The 20,908-nt window shown below is 41.6% G+C and overlaps 1 protein-coding gene across 1 annotated transcript; it reads right to left on the reverse strand.

Annotated features, from left to right (window-relative positions):
* Nucleotides 1-1,796: 1,796 nt before the first annotated feature.
* Nucleotides 1,797-19,524, reverse strand: LOC307099889 (keratinocyte-associated transmembrane protein 2). Its single transcript, XM_079771941.1, has 3 exons — nucleotides 19,350-19,524; nucleotides 5,554-6,083; nucleotides 1,797-3,261 (listed from the first exon to the last, which is right to left on the reverse strand). Exons 1-3 carry the CDS (start codon nucleotides 19,486-19,488, stop codon nucleotides 3,130-3,132), a joined length of 801 nt encoding a protein of 266 aa, XP_079628067.1. The 5' UTR covers nucleotides 19,489-19,524; the 3' UTR covers nucleotides 1,797-3,129.
* Nucleotides 19,525-20,908: the final 1,384 nt, after the last annotated feature.

Genomic DNA, 20,908 nt, shown 5'->3' on the forward strand with positions numbered 1-20,908 from the left:
CTCCCCCTTCCCCTCCATTTCTCACCAGGTCTGTCTTCCTAAAACAACAGTTAGGTGCACCATGTGCCCCAGCAAAGCCTAGAACATTCCACTTAGCTTTCAAGACTCCAGATTCTTCATCACTCCCAAGGAGATCAGGAAATATATTTGGCCTCTCCGTGGAGGCTGCAAAACAGTGTGGGGAGGACTCTGAGCCTAAAGGTCAGGCCCAGAGTGAGAATCCAACCCAGACCTGTCTGATTCCAGGGCCCGCCTCAGCTCTAACCCACTGCAAGTCTCTCAGATGGGAGTGCAGTCCAATCCACATGCAAAGGGGTGGCCTGGGAGAGAAGCACAAAGGGCCCTATGAGAGAGGTGTGCAGAAAGTAAAGGATTCCCAGAACATGGCATCTCTGGATTTCCCAGCAGAGCAATGAGGCAGTGTAGGGGTTGTGAGAGAAAGCAGCATAGGGTTTCAGAGCTGACATATTAGGGTGCTATGTACAGAAAGGCTTCCAAAGAGCAAGGCTTTTAAATCTGGAGCATCATCACAGTGGCCAAAGGCTCTGGGACTCCTTAGGAGGCAGCTGGAAGACAGGTGGGCTTGGGGTTCATGGGGTAGAAGCTGCTACTTACTGGTCCAAAAATCAGGCTTCCTAGAGTCACTTCAGTAGCCTAAATAGGTCACTACTGCACAGAGCTACTGAGATAACGGTCAGAAATGGCCCCAGCTCCATTTCCAGACTCTGCCCCAGCAACTTCCCCTCCTGTCAAATAAATACAGGTGAACACAATCCAGCTACAGCCTGACCTCAAACCGCAGGACAGCCTCCTTTTCTGTTCCCTTGGAAGACACCTGGCCCTCGGAATACTTTTAACCTCTAGAACCTCTGCTGGGAAGGATGAGACTGCTCACTACAGAAGCCAGAAGGGAGGTAAACTTGCACCACCAGACCAGACAGGGCAAAAGGCAGTCAGCCAGAGACGCCAGAGAGAAGGCTGAAACACTTTGGCAACTGTGAGAACAGTAGTCTTCTCCACTCCCTCTGCCTCATAGGCAACAGCTGCTCTGATGGGAACCTGGATTTGGGGGAAGGGTGAGATCTCACAATTAATGTGGGCTTTAGGTTCACGTTGGAATGTGGTCGTTCAGATAAAGGTAACTCACCACATCCTGCATGCAGTTCTAGGTCCCAGACCTTGGTAGAATGAGACTACATATTTATAGACCAACAGCTCAGGTGCCTCTGCAAGACTCTGGGAGCATTTTTAATCAATGCACTTTCTAAAAATCAGAGGCTACTTGATTTAGCATGGGACTTGAGTAGCAAAGACTGTGCCATCAGGAAGAACCCCACAACCCTAGATCCACTAAGGAGGGATGATCCTCAGGATAGGGGTGCCTTCAACAGGGAAACAACAGGGAGGCCAGCATGCTAGAAAGCACACATTTGATTTAGCTGCTTTACTTTTCTTTACAATCCTACTTCAGTACTTTGTGGTAAATTGGACCTAAAGTAGGATTTAGAAGTGGAATTCGTAGAGGCAGAGTTCTACTGTTAAATGGAGCAATGCTCGATCCCCAGTGGGGTGCATGCAGGACACAGCCGATCAATGATTCTCTCTCATCATTGATGTTTCTATCTCTCTCTCCCTCTCCCTTCCTCTCCAAAATCAATAAAAATGTATTTTTTTTAAAAAGAATACAAAAGCAAGCTAGTCAGTTTAGCTTCCCCCCAGACATAGCACTAACCCTCTGTGACCAACCAAATGAAGGATCCATGCCATCATTAAAATGAAACACACTTATAAAATCATGGGTTGATACCTTTGCCATTTATTTTTTAAAATCTTATTCAAAATATTAAATAATACAATTTCAGATATGAAAAAAATTACTGCAATAAAACAGTCCAGGTGTATTTCCATTGTGCTTCCCTTCCTGATTAGGACCGTAAAATTGTCCACCAAGAGAAATGATGGACTGCCCTTCTCCTCCCAACTCTACACAAAGCACAGGCCCACTTGCTCACCGGGGCTTTGTGAGTGGGCATTTGACGTACATTAGGGGTTATATGTTCCAAAAAGTTGGTATTGACACTTGTAAGTCAACCATGGTTCAAATCACATATTTACACATTGATCAATTCTTTATGATAGGCTAAAATAAAATACAGTATTAGTTTCCAGTTGCGGTTAAAAAAAAATACAGTGGGAGGAAAAATCAGTGTACACATATATTCTTTATGTATACAACTTCATTAAGGTTTAATTTTAATTTGAAAGGCCTAGATATATTACTTAAGCAATAATGGCCCCAAAAATTTATTCAAACTTACTATAATAAACAATATGAAAAAATCTGATATAATTTTAAACTCTGCCCCCTGCTTGAAAGCTTGGAGGAACCCGTGCTATAATCAATTGCTAACTAAAAGCAATTGTACATGTATTTATTATTTTACCACAATTTCTACCTCTAAATTTAATTCAGGAATTCTAACCAAAAAGTGGTATCTCTGTAACATGTTACCTATGTCCACTGCAAACTACAGCGTCTCTATTGCCAGAATTTCTAGAAACATTTATTAACTGAGCTAAAATTGTGGTAAGATTAAGTAATATTATTATCTTAAATTATGTTTAAATTATCCAAAAATATCCAAAGCAATTTTCCTGGAGAAGAAAAATGTTACCTATATGCAAACCTATGTATGTATTATTACATACATCCTTGTAGATTACAGTTTGGGAGCACAAAGAAATGTGCTTTTAAAAAAGTATTTGGATGGCAGGAAGAGAATCTGAATCAACAGTACCAGGTATGTTAGAATTTAGTTACAAGTTTTGGATCTTTTTTAAAAGTAGCATCACTAATACTTCCAGAAGTACAATAAAGAAATCTAAAACAATAAAAGGTAATGCTTAGCTCCACATTTTAGACACCTGACTGAATTCACCTCTGAAAGTGTAGATAAAAAAATTATATACTCCTTGTTTGTGACATTTAATTTCCAAAGCACCAAGGCAAAATAGAGAGAGACCCACCTCTCATTTAATATCAATTGCCTATGGCAAAAATCTTCACGATATCATATAAAAAGTCAAGCAAATAATATTACATAATAAGCAAACTCAAATCACACTGCTTTAAAAAATATAATCATTGGTAATCTTCAGAGAAGGCATTGCCTCATTAACATTCTGGTCTAGACGATGATATTCCACCGTTTTGGAACAAAGACCATCACGCCATTTCCTGCTTTGAACCAGAAGGAAAATCTGGAATAAGACAAAATAAATTAGACATACAAATAAAAAAATGGAGATGCTAAAAGTTTTTATAACAAGTGAAATACCTCTTTCCTAGGTTCCCAAATACGAAAAGTAAAATATCAACAACAGTAAAAAGGCTATTTTGTTTTCCATCTTGTAAACAAGGCCAGCCAGTGCTTCTTAGATTTTATTGTACATAGAGTGCTTGTTAGAGACAGATTCCTAGGCTCTCTCTTCAGAAATGAGTTAGTAGATTATGGTGGAATCCAGGAACCTACATGTTTAACAAGTCCCTTAGATGTTTATAATAGAGATGACCCAACATTAAACACCAGGATAGAATATCCCTGGCATTCAAAATTTTGTCCACCTACAAGCATTTACAAAGCTAGTGACAGACCACTAAACCACAAATAACCAAAAGGATTTTAGGATCACTGATTCTCAAATATGGAAGGCATTTTGACATTATCTGGTCCAGTTTTGTCATTTCTCAGGTAAAAAAAATCAAGGCCCCAAAGGGAAAGGTGGCTTGCCAGGAATCACATAGCAAGTTACAATAAAGTCAAAATCTGAGACTTCTTGACCAGTAAGTATTAAAAAGGGCATTGTGTGTTGGATCTCCCTTCAATAAAATATTTGAAAAGCTTAACTATTCAGCTCTGGGACTAAGAGTGCCAAAATGTATCCTCAAACTAAATTATCTATCCAGTCCTCTTTTTTTTCTATTTTTTTTAAAGCTTCACCCGAGGATATGTTTATTGATTTTTAGAGAGAAGAAGGAAGGGGGAGAGGGAGAAGGGGGGAGAGAAACATCGAAGAGAAAAACATCGATCAGTTGCCTCCTGTACGCACCCGTCCTTGCCCCAACTGGGATCACACCCGCATCCTAGGTATGTGCCCTGACCAGAAAGAAACTGAACCTGCCACCTTTTGGTGTACAGGATGACACAAGGGCCATCCAGACCTCTTTATGCCCCCTTTGCCTCATGGAATCTAACAAACCAATTCCAGTGCAAAATGTTCATCACATTATTTCTGAACCAAAAATTGGAAGTCATCTAAATGTTCAACTAGAAAACAACTAAATAAAATATGTAGCTATTAAATCATGTTTTTAAAGAATATTAATGATAATGGAAAATGCTCATGATTTGTTAAGTAGAAAGCACAATACAAAACTCTATATGAGATCAAATTCATTTAAAAATTATAACATACAAAAAAATAAAGTTAAAAAGTATAACATACACATATGTCTGAATTATATATATACACATATATGTATATATGTATACATACATATATACATATATACATATATACATATACATATACATATATACATATACATATATATACATATACATATATATATATATTATATATATATATTTGTAGACCAGAAATATACCAAAATGGTAATAATGCTCAGCTTTGAGTGGTAGCCTAAGTTTTCAATTCTATATTTTTCTGTATTTTCTGAATTCCCTAAAGTTTTACAACCAGGGAAAAAAGTTATTAAAATATCACTAAGTTCGCCGAAACTGGTTTGACTCAGTGGATAGAGCGTCGGCCTGCGGACTGAAAGGTCCCGGGTTCGATTCCGGTCAAGGGCATGTACCTTGGTTGCGGGCACATCCCCAGTAGGGGGTGTGCAAGAGGCAGCAGATCGATGTTTCTCTCTCATCGATGTTTCTAACTCTCTATCCCTCTCACTTCCTCTCTGTAAAAAATCAATAAAATATATTTTAAAAATATATATATATCACTAAGTTCAATCCTTAATTAATTAAAAATACTAAATTAACAATCTTTCTCCACAAGTATTCCCATTGAAAAAGCAATGCTAAATTAAGATATAAAACCTTTTTACTTTTTTTAATCACAGAGTTTTGGCCCTGGCAAGGTAACTCAATTGATTAGAGCAATATCCCAATATGTCAAGGCTGTTAGTTCAATCTCTGGTCAAGACACATTCAAGAAGCAACCAATAAATATACATCAATAAGTGAAACAACAATTCAATGTTTCTCTCTCTCTCTCTCTCCCCCACTACCCTCCCCTCAAATCAATTTTTTTAAATTATTTTCTTTTCTTAGAATCACATGTAATTAAAACATTCTGACTATAGTTGATAAAATACACCATAGATTTATAAACTGATTAGGCATGTCTATCTTTTACCATTTTAAACTTGACTTAAAGAAAAAAATCCTGAATCACCAAAAGCATTAGTAAGAAGTATGATTCAGATATTAAAGGACAACTAGAGGGGCTAAAAAAATCCAAACTTACCTTCCTTTTGTTGTGATATGTAATATAAACAACAGCAATGCAAAAAGCAAAAATAATAAGATGAAAAAAGAAATGGCTATCTTCCTCTTCTATATTTGAGGATGGGGTCTTAAAAGATCTCACTGACTGTTCAATTTCCATGTAGCCCCTTTTTTCTTCCAACGCCTCGCTGGACTCATCATCCCTGGGGTTGGTGGTCCAGTCATAGTCTGGTTCTCCATAATCTCCATTGTCCAGAGTATCTTTGGCGGTGGACGGAGAACTATTCAGTGCGAGAAGATCCTCCTCTTCTATGCTGGGATCTTCATTGTTATCAGCGTCCTCTTGGGACAGAGTAGCAGTAGGTGAGGGGTGAGGGGGGACAGATGCCCTTCCACTTTTCTCTGTACTAGTTGTGGGAGGGAGAGTGGTGCTGATCTGGGAAATAGAAGGTTTGGTTTGTTCTTCAGGTGTTAAAACAGCACTCATATTTAGAGAAGAAACATCTTGCGTGAGCACAGTCTCATTCCGTGAATCAGTCAGTGGTAGAGCTAAAGTAAGTGAATAAAGAGCATTAAATGAAAGCTCTAACTTTATATCCATTAAGCTAGAAGCATATTAACCTAAAATTTTTACTAAGCATTTCTCTTTGCTAAATTCCTATTATCTTGCTCTTGAGAATTAGTTAATACCTAAGTCTCAATAGGCAGCAATCAGTTAGTTTTCTTCTTAGGTCAATTATTCATCAGATAACAACTGCCTTGCCAGACAGTAACAACTTAAGCAACAAAGAAGACATAGCCTGCCAATAATAGAAGAAAAAAGGAAAGAATAAAGAGGAGTTTGACTTTAGGTCACAAGGGCGAAGTCCACACACAGCTCTCACCCATCTCCTCTGTTTTCACTTCACAAAGGGGTTGGACTTCAGTATCTTTGCCCAGCCAGACTCCACCCCATGCCCAGAACAGAAAAAAAGAGAGGCTGATCCTCGCTCAAGTAGGTCACAAACTACATAAGAAATTTGAACTTAAGTACTTTTTTTTAATATGTTTTTATTGATTTTATAGAGAGAGGAGGGAGGGAGAAAGAGAAATAAACTTTTATGTGAAATAGAAACATCAATTGGTTGCCTCCGCACACACCACGACCAGGGACCAAATCTGCAACCTGTGCATGTGCCCTGACCAGGAATCTAACTAGCAATCTTTCCGTGTACAGGACGTCGCTCGATCAACTGAACCACACTGGCCAGGGCTGAACTTAAGTACTTTCCATGCAGTACAACAAATTCAAGAGAAACTAATGTAGACAGCATTTCTAAGTACTACTAGAACTGACAGATACCCACATCCCAAATTTAAAAAAAAAAAAAATGTATTCTTAGGAAGAAGGGAAAACACCTAAAGGAAAAGAATTGGAAACTAGAGCTTAAAAACAAAGTGTGAACTAGACTATTTTATAGATTAAAGAAGGCAATCTGGATACAAGAATGACACCAAATACATACAAGCTCTTAACTCAGCATGACTTACTAAAGTAAAAGTTAAATTATTTACATCAGTAAGTCTACATACCAAAAGTTCAGAGGCATACCTGCTGAAATTTAGCAGTTTCTAACTTACAATCTAATGTAGTATCTGTTGAACAACTTCAAGAATATAGATTACACTTTTTTTTTAATATTTTAAAATGTCACGTGAGATTTAAAAATACTCACATAATATTTTTAAGTCTATCACAGTAAAGAAAAATATTTTACAGGGCTAAGATTAAACCAAATCATTCTTGGACTTTGCAAAAGTAGGTGTGCCTGAACACAAATGAACAACCTAACAGCCAACTCTTGGTCTATGTGAATACACTCTGGCTTGTGTATCATAGTTGACATACACTTTGTATAGAAAAAAAAATGGACTGAATAGACTCTCAGAAAAAAATAATTTAGAAAATTAGTAAAACTCTCCTATAGCAGTTGCAATAGTTGGTTCCTTGAATTTTTCACTAGAAAAAATAAACAGGGACTATAAAAGTATAATGGATATTCTTGAAGTTGTTCAACAGATACTACATTAGACTGTAAATTAGAGTTATTCAGAAAACTATTAATAGGAATTTCTTAAAAGAATTTTGACATTTATCACCTCAACTTGGTTGATTCAGGAATTTACAAATTGCTATTTCTCTGATATATTTAATTTTCCTGACAAAGTGTGGGGAAACATGTTTTAAAAGAAATTTGTAAAGCTGGAAGCCAACAAACTAAACTTGACTTTTTAAATTTTTATTTTTCTATGCGTGACTTTTGGAATAGTCATGTATATTTAAAGGGACACAAGCTGACAGGGGTAGAAATTATTATAATTTGTCCCCATCTCCCAGGCCCTCCATGTCCACAAAACCTCCACCGTACACTCTAAAATCCAGTCACTCACCAGCAAATCCTTTCTAACATCTTCACTTTCTTAACTGAAACCTGAATCTCCCATACTTTCCCTGCAGCCTTTTTAATTAATAGCTCTTTTTTCTCCCACATTCTTGTACTGGAGAAGGGGTGGAGCCCCTTCCAGACCATTCTCCCATTTCCTTCCCTAAATGCCCCCAGCCTTGATTCTCCTTGTCATCAGCTATCACCTACTAACTAACCTTTGTCCACGAACTCCCCATTAGGATCCCTAATTCTCAGTGATTTTTAGCTTCTGGCTCGAGTTCACTCTACCCAAATACTCCTGTCTTGATTTCAAAAACCTTGACCCTCCTCTCTTTTGATGAGGCAGCCCTTAACTTCTCATTCCCATGGTCATTATCTATCATCACAACTCTTCCAGAATCTCAACTTCATGCATCCCAACCACTGACATGACCTCCTATCCTTCGAATTCATTCCCTGATATTCTGAATCCATCAGGACCATAATTCTCTGAACCTACCACCTTTACTTCCTCGCCCAATACACTCTCATCCCTCTTTACCCAGATTCAGTTCTATGGTCAGACATTATCCCTCTCACATATACCTCTAATTTCCTCCCCCCTCGCTCACTTTGTCCCGCTTACATGGTGAGGCTATATCCCAAGTTAAATCAAACTCTCTGACTAGTCCCCATTTGCACCAAGCAGCTGAGCATGACTGAAAATAAGTGTACAACCATGCCATTGTTTTTATGTCATTTTAAATTTAATGCCAAAAATTCAGGTGTACATGTAATGCTGTTGGCAATTACACCATATTTTCCTAGTCCATCCACCCTCCTGCTCCCTTAGGAGACCATTCCCATTTTCCTAACCTCAAACTTCCAACACCTTCTCTGTTATGCTCACTTTCAACTGATGTTATCACTTCCTAACGTCTCTGAGAAAAATGCAGTGATTAGAAGAGAACTTGCACGAACTACCAGAACTCTAGACTCATAAATCCAATGGCCTACTTGAAATCTCCTCTTAGATGTCTGACCTTCAAAGTCATGTTCCAAATGAATTATGATTTTGGCCTCCAGGAAGATAGAGTAAACATACTTTCCCTGTTCCTCCCTCTAAACACAACTAAAATCCTGCATAATATATATAACATAACACAAGAAGACTCTGCAAGGTGGAGAGAATAAGCAAAGCAGTTAGAGACCTTAGGACCTGAGAAATGACCCAGTGGTGACTTCCCTGATTTTTTTTTTATCTCAGGTTTTGCAAACTTGGAACTGAAGATGGCAGTAACCTGGAAACACCAGGGGTACAGACAGAAAGGGCTCCACAAAAAGCCTGCTCTCTAGCTAAATCAAGAGAGGCAGCCTAGCAAGAAAGCAAGCTTTTAGACAATGGCTACTCTACTCCAGGCAAATACCACTCACATCCACACCAGCAAAGGCCATGTGGGGAGCCTACATTTCCACCCTCCCCAGCCTGTAACAAGGTGTCCCTGCCCTGTCAAATGGGATGGTGTCAGAGGAGGCCCAAGAAGAGTCAAGCAGTAACCAGGCCACCCCCACCATTATGTCAGTGGAGACCACAAGCGGAGCCAGAACTCCCACCCTTGCCCAGAAGTAACAAATGGAGATTTCTATCTCTATCTAGTATATGGCAATAATGTGCAGCAACCCTCCCCTCCCTGCCAGTGCAAAGTCATAAAAAGACAAGTAAAAGAGCCCTAGCCCTTTTGGCTCAGTGGATAGAGCATCAGCCTGAGGATGGAAGGAATGCCATGTTCGATTCTGGTCAAGGCCATGTACCTCAGTTGAAGGCTTCTCCCCAGCCTGAGCCCTGGTTGGGGCTCATGCAGGAGGCAACCAATCAATGTGTTTCTCTCACATCAATAATTCTCTCTGTCTTTCCCTCTCTCTTCCACTCTCTCTAAAAATCAATGGAAAAATATCCTCAGATGAGGATTTTTTTAAAAGCCAAGTAAAAGAGAAAGTTAAAGTAAGACCAGAGTCTTAAAAACACAAACTACCACAGCTCACCCAATATGAAATACATTATTTGAAGAGCTCTGTAACTATTAAAATTAAATTCTTGATTTTAACCCTTTGCACTCGCTTGCTTTTTTCTCGATTCCTGCTACCGATGCTAACTGTGTCGAGTCACACTCGACATCCGAGTGCAAATTAAAACTCCCCAAAAATAAATCTCTTAGCCCAGATGGCTCACTAGCAAATCCTACCAAATGTTTAAAGAATTAACACCAGCCCTCACTGGTTTGGCTCAGTGGATAAGAGCATCAGCCCGCAGACTAAAGGGTCCCAGGTTCGATTCCAGTCAAGGGCACATGCCCAGGTTGTGGGCTTGATCCCCAGTGCGGGTTGTGCAGGAGGCAGCCAATTAATGATTCTCTCTCATCACTGATATCTGTCTGTCTGTCTGTCTCTCTCTCTCTCTCTCTCTCTTCCCCCCTTCTTCTCTGAAATCAATAAAAAATGTATTTTTTAAAAAAAGAACACCAGTTCTACACAATCTCTTTCATAGAATAGAAAAGGGGGCAATATTTCTCAGTGTATTTTATGAAACTAATATCATCTTGATATCAAAACCAAAGATACTACAGAAAAAGAAAACTAAACACTGATATCTTTCATGAATATGGATGTAAAAATCCTTAACAAAATATTAGCAAATCGCCTGGCCAGTGTGGCTCAGTGGTTGAGCATTGACCTAGGAACCAGGAGGTCATGGTTCCATTCCTGGTCAGGGCACATGCTCAAGTTGCCCGGGTTGCAGGTTCGATCCCAGTAGGGGACGTACAGGAGGCAGCTGATCAATGATTCTCCTCATTGATTTTTCTATCTCTCTCTCCCTTCCTCTCTGAAATCAATGAAAATATATTTTTAAAAATAAATAAACAAAATATTAGCAAATAGAAAACAGCAATATATGCCCTGACCAATGTGGCTCAGTTGGTTAAGCATTATTCCATACACCAAAAGGTCAGAGCAGTTCAATTCCCAGTCAGGGCACATGTCCAGATTATAGGTTCAGTCCCCAGTCAGGGTGTATACGGGAGGCAACTGATCGATGTTTGCCTCTCACATCAATATTTCTTTCTCTCTCTCTCTCCTGTTCCTCTCCCTCCCTCCCTCTCTTCCTCCCTCTCTGTCTCTCCCTAGCTCGCTCTCTTCTTCTCTAAAATCAATAAAAACATTAAAACTATGAGCCCTTTAAAAAAAAAGAAAAGACAGAAGACAATACCAAATGCTGGCAAGGATGCAACTCACATATTGCTGGTGGTAATGTAAAATAGGACAGCTATGCCAGAAAACAGTTTGGCAATTTCTTAAAAAATAAATGTGCAACTATCATATAACCCAACAATTGCACTCCTGGGCATTTATCCCAGAGAAATCAAAACCTATGTTCACACAAAAATCTGAATGTTTATAACAGCTTTATTCATAATAGCCAAAAACTGGAAACAACACAGATGTCCCTCAACAGATGAATGGTTAAACAAAGTGTAGTACACATCCATACATAGAATATTATTCAGCAATAAAAAGGAACAAACTATTGACATGTGAAACAACGTGGATGAATCTCCAAAGAATTACACTAGGTGAAAAAGCCAATCCCAAAAAATTATATACCATCTGATTCCATTTATATCACATTCTCAAAATGACAAAATAATAAAACTAAAAAACAAACTGCCAGGATTTCAGGAGGGAGTGTGGGTAGAACAGAAGTAAAGGGCAACACAAGAGGTCCTGATGGTGATGAAAATACTCTGTATCTTGACTGTATCAATGTCAATATGCTGATTATAATATTATACTACAGTTTTGCAAGGTATTACCAATGGGGAAAACTGGGTAAATAGTTACACAGGAACTCTGCATTACTTCTTGCAACTGCAAGTGAATCTACAATTATTTCAAAATTAGAAGTTTAATTTAAAAATGCATTTTTACTTCCCACTCCAAAAAGAAAAAACAGAAACTTGTTCTAACTACAGTTTCCCTCTTGCTTAATGGCAACTCCATTTTTATAGTTACTCAAACCAAAAACCTTGGAATCATCATTTTCTTTTCTTTTCTTTTTTTAATATATTTTATTGATTTTTTACAGAGAGGAAGAGAGAGGGATAGAGAGTTAGAAACATCGATGATAGAGAAACATCGATCAGCTGCCTCTTGCACAACCCCTACTGGGGATGTGCCCACAACCAAGGTACATGCCCTTGACCGGAATCGAACCTGGGACCTTTCAGTCCGCAGGCCGACGCTCTATCCACTGAGCCAAACCGGTTTCGGCATTTTTTTAAAAATATATTTTATCGATTTTTTTACAGAGAGGAAGAGAGAGGGATAGAGAGTTAGAAACATCGATGAGAGAGAAACATCGATCACCTGCCTCTTGCACAACCCCTACTGGGGATGTGCCCGCAACCAAGGTACATGCCCTTGATCGGAATCGAACCTGGGACCCTTGAGTCCGCAGGCCGATGCTCTATCCACTGAGCCAAACCGGTTTTGGCGTCATTTTCTTAATACCTACATCCAATCTGTTACTCTACCTTCAAAATATATGCATAATTTGAAGACTTTTCACCCCTCTACTGCTACTGCCTAGTCCAAGCCACCATCATCTCATCTGGATTACTGAAGTGGCCTTCTAAATGATCTGCCTGCTTCTACCCTAACCCCTACTGTCCACTCTCCACAACAGCCAGAGTCATCGTGTACAAACTTAACTAGGATGGTGTTACTCCTCTGCTTAAAGCCTTCTGGGAGCTCTCCTAGCACAGCATAGAGTATAGTCAATAATCCTATATAATAAAAGCCTAATATGCTAAGTGTCCGGTCGTCCATTCAACCAATCAAAACGTAATATGCTAATGATATGCTAAGGCCGCTCAACAGCTCGCTATGACATGCACTGACCACCAGGGGGCAGACAGTCAAACAATCGCTATGACGTGCACTGACCACCAGGGGCAGACACTTCAACCAACCAGTAGGTTAGCTTGCTGCTAGGGTCAGGTCAATCAGGACTGAGCAAGATGGGCCGGACACTCCCTGGAGCCATCCTGCTGTTCCTCCCTGGCTGGCCAACCTCCCGTGTCCCTCCCCGGCCCCGATCATGCACCGGTGGGGTCCCTCAACCTGGCCTGCACCCTCTCACAATCCAGGACCCTTCAGGGGATGTCGGAGAGCCAGTTTTGGCCCAGCCGAGGGACCCCACTGGTGCACGAATTTGTGCACCAGGCCTCTGGTAGTGTAATAACTATGTATGGTGCCAGATGGGTCCTGGAAATATCAGGGGCATCACTTTGTAAAGTATATGATTGTCTAACCACTATGTTGTACACCTATAACTAATACAAAATAATACTGATTGTAAACAGTGTTTGGAAAAAAATTTTAAACCCTCCATTTCTCTCAAAAATAAAATTCTAAGTCTTTATAATAGCCCACAAGATCCTACATGATCTGGTTCCATTATTTCAATCTCATTATCTACCACTAGAGGCTCAGTGCACAAAATTCGTGCACGGGGGGGGGGGTGCTCCTCAGCCCAACCTGTACCCTCTCCAATCTGGGAACCCTTGGAGGATATCTGACTCCCTGTGGGATCGGGCCTAAACAGGCAGTCGGACATCCCTTTCACAATCCAGGACTGCTGGCTCCCAACTGCTTGCCTGCCTGCCTGCCTGATTGCCCCTAACCACTCCCCTGCCAGCCTAATCGATGCCTAACTGCTCCTCTTCCGGCCTGATCATCCCCAACTGCCCTCCCCTGACAGCCCGGTCACCCCCAAATGCCCTCTCCTGCATAGGCCCTCTTTATTAGATAGGGTTTTTTCTTTAACATATTGGACAGCCCTAACTGGTTTGGCTCAGTGGATGGAGCATCGGCCTGCAGACTCAAGGGTCCCAGGTTCGATTCCAGTCAAGGGCATGTACCTTGGTTGGGGGCACACACCCAGTGGGGAGTATGCAGGAGGCAGCTGATTGATGTTCCTCTCTCATAGATGTTTCTAGCTCTCTATCCCTTTCCCTTCCTCTCTGTAAAAAAATCAATAAAATATATATTTTTAAAAAAAACATTTAAGATTCCTCCATATCTGCCTGGCTGGTGTGACTCAGTGGTTGAGACCCCAGGCTGCCGCTGGGAGGGGATTACTCCATGGGGGTACGGGCACCTCCAAGGCTAAGACCCGAGACTGCAGGTTTGTGTGTGTGGGATCACTCCGTGGGGAGTGAATTTGTTTTTGTTTTTTATAAAGGGTCAGGAGGATCTCTGGACAGCATTCCGCCAGGCCACTTATGCTGCAGCTCTCAGTAGCAGCCCTCCCTGAGACTGGGTGACTCCGGCGGGGCTGAGAGGACTGGACGCCACCATCTTGTGGCTATGGGCGCCACCATTTTGTTGTGGAGTGACAGTTAATTTGCATATTACTCTTTTATTAGATAGGATCTCCCTAACTACTCTGTCCCCACTGCCTACTTAACAGATAGCAAGCACTGAATATTTAATGACCACATTCTTGACCCAACTCTCATCACACCACTCCCCAAGATGCATCTTTGTACTGATTTACCCTCTGAAAAACCTTTCCCAGAGTTCTCAGCCAGGCAAAATCTCACTCATTCTTCTAAGGATATCTCCAATGTCACCCTATTTGTTGTTGTGACTCCAATACCTAGCACCAAGTAGGAGGAGAATTAATAGGTATTGTTCAAGGACTAAAAACTTGTAATATACAAGACAACAAAGTAAGAACTCATCTAAAACATTTTATGCAAATTAGATCAACCTCCTAGACTTCCACTCCTTCAAAATAGTTGATCCAATCAAATAAGAAGAGCATCCATAACAAAGTGATAATTCTGACTGTATGTGTTTGTTGAGCTTCTACAAACATATATATTACTTTAGACTTCTAAATGTTCCATTTCTACCCTTTCTTATTTGATATTACCTCTCTAGTTAAAATTTAACATTTTAAAAATAAAGCTTCCTAAATTTAATTCTCTTCTACTAGTCCCTTTTAAAAACTGCTTAAAATAAACTATATCGGCCGAAACCGGTTTGGCTCAGTGGATAGAGCGTCGGCCTGTGGACTGAAGGGTCCCAGGTTCGATTCCGGTCAAAGGCATGTACCTTGGTTGCGGGCGCATCCCCAGTAGGGGTTGTGCAAGAGGCAGCTGATCGATGTTCCTCTATCATCGATGTTTCTAACTCTCTATCCCTCTCTCTTCCTCTCTGTAAAAAAATCAATAAAATATATTTTTAAAAAAATAAATAAATAAACTATATCATCCTGCCAGTAATTCAGTTGGTTAGAGTGTTGTCCCAATATGCCAAGGATATGGGCCCAATCCCTGATCAGGCCATATGCAAGAAGCAACCAATGAATGCATAAGTAAGTGTGACAATAAACCTCTCTCTCTCTCTCTCTCTCTCTCTCTCTCTCTCTCTAACCAATGAATCTACACTAATAAAAAAGAAACATGCAAATTGACCATCACTCCGCTACGCCCACCAGCCAATCAGGAGGGGATATGCAAATTAGAAGGACAGAGATGACAGCTGCCCAGCTGCTCCAGATGAGGAGTGGCTGGGCAGGGCAGGACGCCTGCTATGGGGGGCGGGGGGGGGGGGGGGGGTTGAAGGGATCTACAGGAGCAGCACTCCGGTCGCAGCGAAGACAAGACTTCAGACTCCGGAGTCTGCAGCAAAGATGAAGACAGCAGACACTGGCCTGCGTGTGCAGCGAAGATGGCAGACTCCAGCCAGAGCCTGGCCAGAGCCTGCAGCAAAGACGAAGAAGGCAGACTCCAGCTGGAGCGAAGGCCTGGGTCCCTGGTGCTGGAGGAAAACTGGTGCTGGAAGCCAAGGGAAGGAAGGCTTATTCACGAATCTCTTCGTGCAACAGGCCTCTAGTGAATACATAAGTAGAACAATAAATATATTTCTCTCTCTCTCTCTCTCTCTCAAAATAAATAAGACTACCGCTAAAAATAATTTTTAAAAACAGAAAAATAAACTCTATCAACATTTTTCAAACAAGAATGCAGAGGGCCTTGAGAATTCATTCACACACTTTACCTTAAAAATTTAAATACATTACACGTTAAAGTTAGGTGATCATTTGGGGACAAATGTAAAAAGCAGACACTTTTGAAATTGCATGGCAAGACTTGGTCATAAAGTGATCATCCACCCATTGATCCAAAACAATGCTTATATTAATATTTTAGACCTTATCAAAATGAAAAACATAAAACTTAAAAAATCTTACCAATTGCCAAGAATATATCCAAGCATTGAAATTTTAAGAAACCTAATATGGAATAAGTTTAAATAAATCTGATGTGGTAACATTCTAATTTCCTATGCTTAACTTGAAGTTTGGAACTCAATACATTCTTTTTTTTTTTTTAATATATTTTATTGATTTTTTTACAGAGAGGAAGGGAGAAGGATAGAGAGCTAGAAACATTGATGAGAGAGAAACATCGACCAGCTGCCTCCTGCACACCCCCCACCAGGGATGTGCCCACAACCAATGTACATGCCCTTGACCGGAATCGAACCCGGGACCCTTCAGTCCGCAGACCAACGCTCTATCCAGAGCCAAACCGGTTTCGGCTGGAACTCAATACATTCTATCTAGACTTTAATTTTGTTATTACAAGAGTAATACTTTGAAATCACTCTACCATTAGGCATGTTTATAAAAACACTAATATTTAGCTAAAGCTTTATAAATGCTACACTATACTGCAATCGAGCTGCTTCCCTATTAAAAGCATATATGTTAGTTTCATTTATTTTCAGTAGGGGGATAATCTGAATTTAAAGTGTGTATATGTGTGTGTATGGAGAGAGAGAGAGAGAGAGAGAGAGAGAGAGAGAGAGAGAGAGATAGGAGAAGAGAAGACAATTAAAAAAATGAAAAAAATCCCTGAGATGTCCCAATATAGTTGGAGCAATATCGTTGGGGTTCTAATAAATAAAAACCTACACAAAGGACACCTTACTTTTCGACACTCCCCCTCACAAGATTTCCAACTTATCTCTTAGGGGGGGAAGTTGTTTCTGAAACTACAGTTACTAGCCATATATCTTAAGCATTCCAGCAAGAAATGTAAATGTTTAGATGTCAGATTTTTCTTAGATGACTAAATGATCAAAACAATCATGGGCCAAAACTGGTTTGGCTCAATGGATAGAGCGTCGGTCTGCGGACTGAAAGGTCCCAGGTTCGATTCCGGTCAAGGGCATGTACATTGGCTGCGGGCACATCCCTGGTAGGGGGTGTGCAGGAGGCAGCTGGTCGATGATTCTCTCTCATCGATGTTTCTAGCTCTCTATCCCTCTCCCTTCCTCTCTGTAAAAAATCAATAAAATATATTTTTAAAAAAACAATCATGGTACTTAAGTGATTTCAGAGCACAACTATCTGCATCTGCCAGGGAAATCTTCATTATATTTTACTAATGATAAAAGGGCCTTGGAAAAATGGACCACCGTCCTTCCCTAAAGACTTACAAACACTTCTGGGGGTTGGGGGTGTCCAGTTGCCCTAGAACACTATCCCTTTCACACTGTTTTTCACCTGAAAACTCAAAAAGATTTAGGGAGAAAAGCAGGATTGTTTCTTGGCCTGAAAGAAAAAGAGAACTACTACAAAAAATGCTGCTTAATAATTTTAAGGTCTTATTAGTGGATTTGTCCCCCCCACCCCCCAGGCCTCAGGCCCTGGTTTACAGGTTTCCTCATTTCTCAATGAAGCCTTCAGTAGCTTATTCATGATGTAACATTTCTAAGAAAATCAATACTTAATCATGCAGCATTATTTACAACAGTCAAAATATGGAAACAATGCCGAAACCGGTTTGGCTCAGTGGATAGAGCGTCGGTCTGCGGACTGAGGGGTCCCAGGTTTGATTCCGGTCAAGGGCATGTACGTTGGTTGCGGGCACATCCCCGTTGGGGGGTGTGCAGGAGGCAGCTGATAGATGTTTCTCATCGATGTTTCTAGCTCTCTATCCCTCTCCCTTCCTCTCTGTAAAAAATCAATAAAATATATTTTAAAAATATATATATATGGAAACGATGGAAGTACCCATCAATGGATGAATGAATAAGGATGCTAGACATATAAACATGGAATGTTACTCAGCCATAAAAAAGAATGGAATCTTGCCATTTGGGACAGCATGTATGGACCTTGAGGGCACTATGCAGAGAAAGACAAATAACATATGATTTCACTTATATGTGGAATCTTAAAATACCAAACAAATCAAAACAAGACAAAGGCAAAAGGCCAAACTCATAGATACAAAGAGCAGATTGATGGTTTGTGAAGGGGAGGGGTGGGGGCAAAGGATTGGTAAAGGGAGTCAAAAGGTACAAATTTCCAGTTATAAAGTAAGTCACAGGGGTGTGATGTACAGCATGGTGACTATGGCTAATAATACTGTTTTGAAAGTTGTTAAGAGTACATTTTAAAAGTTCTCATTACAAGATAAAAAAATTTAACTATGTATGAGAACATATGGTAACTAGACTTCTTGTGGTGTTCAGTTTGCAGTGTATACAAATATCGAATCACTCTGTTGTACACTTGGAACTAATATAATATGTCAATTTTGCCTCAAATAAAAAAATTTTAAATGAAGTACTTAAATCCTATGGATCCATTAAAATAAAGCAGGATTGTCCGGTTAACCCAGGACACAGGGAAGAGGCCATGTTTACAAAGACTCTCGCTTGTCCGGGACTCCTCTCCTCTTCCCAAGCCCCTGTATTCTGGTTCTTTACCAAACACAGAACCAGACCTCACAGATGCCAGTCCCCGAAGGCCGCTCTTTCCCCTTCACTTCTGCCCTCGGAAATACTCCATCAGCTCAGTCCGGTCGCGGCTCCTGCCCACCTTGGTCCTGCTAGACCGCGGGGTGCCCCCCGCACCACCACCTTGGGGCCCTGTGTAGACACCACAGCTCCTAACCTCGGCCATCGCTCAGCACCTGTCTCCTCCGCCTCCTCTTCTACCCCCTCCTCTGGAGACTCTCCCCACCACTCCATTCCCGGTGGCAACCCATGCTGGCAGACTCCAGACCACACCACCACTCGCCGCTCCCCGCCCATCCACACACCCCGCCCCCTGCGCCCCAGGTCAGCACCTCTCAGGCCTCGCAGAGACCCCACTTCCTTAGACCCCTTCAGACAGCCACTGTCTCCTCGGACCAGCTGAGCCCCCGTCCCATCTACACCGCGGCTTCTCGGAAGCGCCCTTCCCCTGGCTCCGCCGGTCTCCCTCCCGGCCCGCGCCCGGGTCCCCGGGTCTCCCGCAACCGCCCCGCCGCCGCGCCCCCTTTACCACTGGTCACTGCGGCGCACGCAAGCAGGAGCGTCAGGACCAGCGGCCGCTCCAAGCCCGCGGGGACCTGGGTGCCGGGTCTGGGCGGCAGCTTCGCATGCACAGCCCCACTCATCCTCCTCAGGGAGACAGCGGCCATAACGGACTCTGCCCGGAACCTGCGCGGTAGCTAGGCTCTACGTCGTGACGTCAGACCCTGCGTAAGGCGTCAGGGCCCGCCCCTACGTCCCAGCGTGGTGACGTTGCAGCCTGGCGCGGGCTCTAGAAAGGGAAATAAGGAGGAAGGGTGGTGGGAGCTGGGGGCAAAGGGGAGCCCCTCCCCCGCCCCAATCGGCTGCGGGCTTAGGAGGTGATGTGTAAGGTGCGAAGAGGGTCTGGAGCGAGGCTCTGCCTGCCTCCTGCATGATGGGATACCGCACCGCTAATAAGTGTTTTAAAATGTCTGTGAATGGAGGAGGCCACTGAGTCATAGACTGATCCCTAAAGGAAGGTAACTGCCTATTCCCTCCCAAAGGCGAAGGAAGCAAATGTGAACAGTGGCAATGGCTGGGTGGAATTACAGGAAAATGCTTTTACTTTTTATCTTTACCCATAATCATTTACCACTTCCACAAACATTTAGACCTCTCCATATTTCAGTATACAGCAGTGAACAGAACAAAATCCTACTATTGTGTTTATTTTCTTGTGAGGGAGACTATAGTGTAAAATATACACTGTACCCCTAACTGGTTTGGCTCAGTGGATAGAGCGTCGGCCTTCGGACTGAAGGGTCCCAGGTTCGATTCCAGGCAAGGGCATGTACCTTGGTTGCAGGCACATCCCCAGTAGGGGGTGTGCAGGAGGCAGCTGATCAATGTTTCTCTCTCATCGAAGTTTCTAACTCTCTCTCCCACTCCCTTCCACTCTGTAAAAAAAATAAATAAAATATATATTTAAAATATATATATATATATATATATATATATATATATATATATACACACACACATATACACACACACACTGTATACGACGGAAAAGGTATTATGGAGGAAAAGCCGGGAAGTGGGCTAAGAAATAGAGGTGCAAGGAGCTTCCACATTTCCTGCAATAAGCTTCTATTACTTTTTAAATTTTGAAACTTAAAATTCCCAGCATATGAACATGCAAACTTAGAAGCATCCACAGAGTTCCCTTAAGGCCTTGGCACAATGGTTTGATCTGTAGGTTCTGTGAATGTTTCCTTAATAAACATCTATAGGCTTCAGATAATAAAAGTTCCATTGGATCAGTTTGCAGGAAAATCAGCATGTCAGGAAGTAAGACATTTATTGTACCCACTTCCCCACTCTGGTCTCCGAGATTCCCTCAGAAGATTGCTGCCATCCGCGCCCCCCCCCCCCCCCCCCCCCCGCCTCACCCCGTCACAGCTGAGCTGCCTCTGAAGAGAGAAGGGTCTGTGTTCTCCTGAATCTGGTTTCCCTTAACATTTATCTGGCCCTGGTGACAGCTCTGAGACACACAAACTACGCGGTTAAGAAAACTGAGAAGTCATTCATCTGTTCATTTCCCTAAGC

The sequence above is a fragment of the Cnephaeus nilssonii genome (genome assembly GCF_951640355.1).
Source record: "Cnephaeus nilssonii genome assembly, chromosome: 5".
In the NCBI taxonomy this organism is placed as follows: Eukaryota; Metazoa; Chordata; class Mammalia; order Chiroptera; family Vespertilionidae; genus Cnephaeus; species Cnephaeus nilssonii.